The sequence below is a fragment of the Plectrocnemia conspersa genome, unplaced genomic scaffold, assembly GCF_051122295.1.
Source record: "Plectrocnemia conspersa isolate PC_06_02 unplaced genomic scaffold, ASM5112229v1 ptg000004l, whole genome shotgun sequence".
Lineage (NCBI taxonomy): Eukaryota > Metazoa > Arthropoda > Insecta > Trichoptera > Polycentropodidae > Plectrocnemia > Plectrocnemia conspersa.
The window spans coordinates 13826443-13833220 of NW_028277168.1; the positions used below are offsets into that span (position 1 = coordinate 13826443).

At 29.4% G+C, this 6778-nt stretch overlaps 1 protein-coding gene across 3 annotated transcripts in view; it reads left to right on the forward strand.

Annotated features, from left to right (window-relative positions):
- Positions 1–2100, forward strand: part of Bx (LIM domain-containing protein Beadex) — a 71065-nt gene extending 68965 nt beyond the window's left edge. For 2 of the 3 annotated variants that reach the window (XM_088184707.1, XM_088184708.1), the window contains one exon: positions 1171–2100. In XM_088184707.1, coding sequence (XP_088040833.1) covers positions 1171–1377 — 207 coding nt within the window. In that variant the 3' untranslated portion in view covers positions 1378–2100. Of the gene's footprint in view, positions 1–115; positions 1122–1170 lie in introns of those variants that run through there. The other variant, XR_015809373.1, reaches the window with a different exon arrangement.
- The last annotated feature ends 4678 nt before the right edge of the window (positions 2101–6778 follow it).

Below are 6778 nucleotides of genomic sequence, written 5' to 3' on the forward strand. Positions count from 1 at the left end.
TGTATATTTTAATGATTTATAATATAAATGTGTGTTTAGGACTTGACATATTATCGCGAATGCGCTTTACATAAAACAGCAACAACTTGAAATTAATTTATAAAAAAATAACAAGTTTTTTCGATGTTTTCATTTCTTGAGAAATGAGAAATCTTTTCTTCACTTCTCGATTTCATCGAGAATTTTTAATAAATAAAATAAAATGTATGTTATTTTATTAATACAGTATATTATTGTAGGTATCTTTATATTATTAATGAACAGAGAACTAGATGTTGTTATAGAAAACAAACTTCAATAAAATGATGATTTGTTATAATGAACGAAAGCAATCGAAAGACCAGAATGGATCGATCTACTTCGATTGATTATAGAGCGTCAAGTAAGGAATTTAAAGTCGTAGTGAAAATTGTCAATTACAGTTGTTGTTGCTTTAAACTTTTCATATTTCAAACAATATAAAGACAAAAATCTTTTTGTATTATTGAAAAAACGAGATTTAAGTTCGTCGACAGACAAATTTTATGTCGTAACTCTATGGAAAATCCCTATACATTTTTGGAATCTGTCGATTCTCACGCAGAGCAGTACTTATATGATTATTAATGTTGTTAATATTATAACTAATTAAAGTATTTGAGAGAATTGTAAACATTTTTAGGTCATTCAAATACCGACTAATTTAGAATGCATAATTTAGACAACTAGCCTTTCTTATGCAACGAAATAAAAAAAATAATTTAATTTTTAACAAAAAAGGCTCTACGAAAATTTTTGAAAATTCAGAAAATTTTTCGTGAAATAAAAAATCTCGATTTGGCATTTTATTTTTTTTATAGTAATTTATAGTAAATTTAAATTTAATATTTATAGTATATTACTAATTTATAAATTTATTTTCGAATATATCACAAGCAGAGTAAAGTATTTCATTAAGAATCGCTTCAAATTATGAAGTCTCAACAAGTCAATGTTATGTCGTAACAAAAAAATGTTACTCTTGTTGGACACTTCTCTAATATAATTACACAAATATCAAATTTCTATAAGAATTAAAAATAAATTAAATTAAATTAAAAAAATAATTATGTTTTTCTATAAGAAAATATTTCCTTCAATCAAAACCTATACTTTTAGGCATTGTTTTCAATTGATATTTTTTGTCACTAGAACAATTCAGCGATGGGCAACCACGGCATGATGAACGGCCACGCTGCCACCCCCGGCGGAGGCAGTAGGCCTCCCCCCGGCGACATGAACAACAACATGTCACAGCAGCAGCAGCAACAGCAGCAACAGTCTCCGTACTCGTCCGCTCACCTGGCACCCAAGGGGTCGAACCTGGGTCTCGGTCTGGGCCTTGGGGCTCCTAGCTGAGACGCGCACTGAGGGCGCGCCCCGGAGGGCGCAGTACCTAACTACCAACACAACGCCGGTGCGCATTCTAATTTAGGATACTCCAACAACAGCCCCTACAACAGATACTATTATTAGGCGGTAAAAAGCGTGTTGTGATTTTTATACCCACCCCTAATGACAATTTTTTCATATACATGAAATACCGTATACGTAATACGAATGTTGACAATTTAATTATTGAGAGAAGACAGTTAAAATATGATATGTATAATACATTATCGTATATAGTAATTAATATATTAATAGACTGTAATAGGTATCACCTATTTAATTAATAAGTTTTCGTTATATTTTGTTGATTTTGAATTTATGATATAAGATGTGCCATATGTGACATTCACAAAATTCATTTTATAATATATATATACCATATATATTAAATATATAATATTAAAAAAATAATAACATGTATGTAAATAAAAATCAAGTATACCTATTTGTTCATTTTTTATATAAAATATAATTTAATTTGAAGTAATATGAAATCGTTGATATTCATATAACATATTATGTACATAGTATATGCATGCATATATTGTTTATGTTATTAGTGCAATTGTTATTGTAAGTTATTAATAATTTAGACTGTATAAATAAAAACTCTGTAGTTTGTGTAAAATGTAAATATAAATTTTACCATTAAAACCAATGATTTGACCAAAGGACAAATAAAAAGTATGAAATCCAAGTACATGTTTTTTTAAGCCCTGTTATTATAAATCTATCTACACAATAAAAAATGCTTGCAATAAATACTAAACAGCTGAGGATGATATCGGTAAGTACTTAGTAAAATAATTGTGTGTTTAGTGAGCAAAAATATTAAATACAAAAGAAGGAGGTAGGTTTCGTGTTTGTGTGTGGAAGGAAAATATATTTAGCTTAATGATAAAACTAAACCAATTTGTAAAATCTCCATAACAATATTTACTCACTGCTAGGAACTGTAATTTTCTTATATATACATATAAAAAAAAACACTGAAAGACTTTGGTCATCTATATGTAATATAGAGCGAGTAACTACATGTTCCATTAGGATCAGTCCTAGCGGAAATATTGATCATTACCGGAGTCGTTATTTGAAAGGAAATGCTCTGTGGGTATAAAACTGTATTTGATCAAATGGTTTTATAAGATTCTCTAAGAGCGATGAACTCCAAAAGCGGTTTGGTACAATAAGATTTTTATTCTATAATCAATTTTGCCAAATATGAAATATTTGATCGGATTTTCATTTTCAGCCAATTTTTCTTCTTATCATATTCCGTTTCGCATTTTCTGATTCATTTCGGGCAATCCGTTTTCTGTTTCGCGGTCACATAATCCAATCTTGCGTTAAACGTCAAAACCGCAGAAAACGTTCAATCTTATACCCCGTAACCGATATATACGTACATATAAAATGGGGATAGGGAAAAACAACTAACATGAAAAGGAATCATATTAAATTAGCGATTCGACTTAACGTGCACGATAGGCAATTTCTTTTATTGTCTACCTTTTTTCGTCCCACTTCGCATAAGAGAATAATAAAATAATGAAATTGCATGCAATATCAAAAGAGGCTTCCCTCATAATTTTATTCAAATGACCGTAATCCTTTTACCGTTCCATACGCGACGCGAATGAAATACATTAAGTACTAAGAATGTATTGTCTTTATACTTTAAAATAAAAATGTGTTTAAAGTCAATTATAGACTAAATAAAATCACTTGAGCTATTGTATCAAGTAGGCTATAAGCGAAACCACCCCAGACTCCCTTAATCGACCATTTACAATGCGTAAAACATACCGCCTCTCAAACACCCCATCTTCCTGAAGAAACATCCCTCACCCTCACGGCTTAAGTAAAAAAAAACAGTGAAAGTAATGATAATACACAGCGCAATATTTATACTCAACCTATCATAAAAAGCAGGGATAATAAATTCTTGAATACTATTAATTTATGTACATAGTTAAATATGACATATAGATGCAATGCTAACTAAATTTGTGTTCATTATTAATAAAAAAGAATAATATACGTATCAATATTTATTTTTAAACATTAAAACTAGATAAACATAATATATTCGCATATAAATAATTATAGTAATTTATTTTATATTTAAAATAATAATAAAGGTATTAGATATAAGTCGACTATGTTTCAAATTATATTCTGTGAAAAAATGTTTCTATCAATATCCGCACAAGTGATTTAATGTCTCAATTGAACCTCGGTATTGTAAGAAAATTTTAACGTTCCGCGAGAAGAAAGCCGGACAATGGCATCGCGTTGACATGTCATCGGAAGAGAACGGGTTCCCGGCCAGTTGATAACCCCTGGCTGACACGGGAAAGAAAGAAGCAAGAGAAAAATCACCCCAATTTCCTCTTAGCCTATAGAATTGAGTTTTTCCTCTCGCCTTGGCCGTAGCGCCGCTCGTTGTTCCTCCCTCTCGCGCTGATGATGGAATTGTTATCAAAACCATCTTTAATTTCAAAGTAACCTAAACACAACATATCTGGCAGACGTATACACACATAAAGCTCGTTGTGTCAGAACGCGGTTGAATGAGATGGAACTATGCGGAAGGGAGAGAACGAAGCGCTTCGGAGGAGAAAACAATTTTCTTCGCGGAAATAGTTTCAAACGTTGCGGGAGTATGCTAATATAATAATTCAATTACCGTTTTTAAAAATATATATATTTATATTTCCAATATTATTATAGGCTCTGATATAATAATAACTATTTATTTTATAGATAAAATTAAAACAGTAAAATAAAGTTTAGTTTGGGAGAATATTTTCGTAAATATAATTTAAAAAAAAAATGAAGCCTCAATGCGTAATACATAATTAGAGAGCGTTCAATGAATTGTTCTATAGTATAAATAATCCCAAAATGGAATAGCATAACTGTTTTGCTTAGAAGATATACGGAAATTAAGAGGCACATAACAGAAATGTGTATAAATAATTTTATTTTAGAATTAACTTAAGAACGCCGCTTCTTTTCGTACATATTCATCATAGACTATAAATTTGAGTAATCATAGAACAAGTTTTTAGGCGTTAACGTCATAAAAGTACAGTCAAGCACAGTTTCCTATAATTTAATATCTACCTTTTGAACATTTTTTATTTTTTTAGAAAAGTTCTTTGATGCTTAATCTGGACAGAGAATAGCCTTATTTTTTTATAATGAACGCAACTTTTTTATGATTTAAATTCACACTACTATTCTATTATATTTTGTCTGATCATTAAGTTAGTGTTTTAAACAGAAATAGATTAGAGATTCATTTTAGCAACAGTTTTTTCCCACAAAATAAACATAATTAGATAAGGAAAGCGGGATTAGGAATTTACTCGGCTTTTTAACATATGCATAAAATTAGTTTTTATCATGTACACTTATGTATGTATAAGTACCTAAAAAAGTAGTATTTTATCTTTTTTACGAATATTTTAAAGTCTAGATTTATTATTGGCAGATGGATGTATACTAATGGCAATTTATGCCATTTTACAACTCAGTTTCTGGAAAAGCGACGTACAATATTTTTTTAATATGATTGAGTTTTTATAAGAACAACATAAAGTGGAATAACTGCAATAAATTCATAGCCAATGTCAAGACACATGACTTAGTTAAAAAGCAGCTCTTCTATCAGAAACTGTGTGCGAGGAACTTTTTCACTAAAATTAAACACAGTCCATAAAAAGTTAGGTAGCTTGGAAAGTCGTAAAAAAAATACACGTCACATTCTAAACTACTGTAAAGTGCATTGGCTATCTTATGCAATAGTAGTGATTCAAAAGACTTTCGAACCTAAAGGGAAAATTGTGATTTTTTTGTTGATACCACAAGGAATAAGCAAACTTACTTAGAAACGATAAATTTATTTTTAAATTTCTATATTTGGTTTAAAGTTAAAAAAATTATATATATAAATAAATAAATGCATGGATCACAAATTAATTCCCTGATTAAAAATACAAAGTGAAAGCATTCATAAAAAATCAGCTTTGGAAATCACAAATTACGAAAAAATATGTTCGACATTTTTATATTTTTTAAAATGTCTTCTAGTCCAGAAATATTATTAAATTAAACAAAAATATTTTTACTGTACATTTGCAAGGTTTGATGCTTTTCACGTTAATATAATTATCTTGATTTCACAATGTTAGCATTGTGTACAAAATCTATTTTTCCATAACCAACATGACGTATTTGTTTTGACTACTTTTAAAAATGAGCAACTGATATACTAATCATGCGATAGTCCATTGGAACAATATATTGAAATTGAAAATCTAGTTTCATTTTGGTTTAATCAAATTTGTGGATCATAGTAATATCCTATTTTTGCGAAATATGATTATCTAAATTACCTGCTATTAAATTAAAATATTGACCCTGTTTTCTGTTAAAAAAATAGCCCCGATAAAGCTCATACGTAGCATTAAGAACAAATACAAATATAAATATACCTATAAGTAAACTTAATTGTTATTATTCTGTAAATTACGTTTTTCTTTTTTTTTAAAAAAAAAACATATGACTATTTAAAAATGTTTCTGAATTATTTTATGAAATTAGAGGGAGAAGGTGGCAAGTATTTTCTTAAAATATGGAGCGTAAAAACATTAAGTTTGGAAACCATTGTTTACGGACCTCACACATGGTTTGATTATAAATTTTAATGATCATTTTAAATACACTGCAAACAAGAAAAGCTGCGGCTAATACCCAGAAAACTCTTACAAGTTCAACAAAATATGTTTGCTTTTATTTATAAAATAAATGCAAATGCATTTATTTTATACTTATTATAAATATAATATAATTTATCGAAATAATAAGCATCCAGCTGTAACATAATAATAAATGCATCTAGATTATAATTACATATTTTTTTGTAATAATTTATTACAAAACACAAATAAATAAATCCACAATTTCAAACACGTTTCAAAACTAATAAAGAGGAAAATAAACAATCAATTTTCAATTTGCTGCCATAGCGAGTGAAAAGAAATATCATATTATAGGACGTGCATTCATTCGTAACGGAAATTATGCCGGAGTGTTCTTGGGCGTCCTCCCAACCCTTATTATTTTTCTTACCGCTCGTCGGCGTTGCGCTTTTTGATTTTTCACCCCCATCGCCAGTAACCCCCAGTAGCCACCCTTCCGTTCCTTATCGGGCCGCAGATACGCTCCAGAAATAACACTTGTTTGCTTTGAGGCTGGCAAAGGGTTAAACGGCGCGCTACGACACATTATATCGACGCTCGTTTATATTATATTTTAAAGCATATATAAATTGATAAATGAACCAATTTATTGCTGGAAG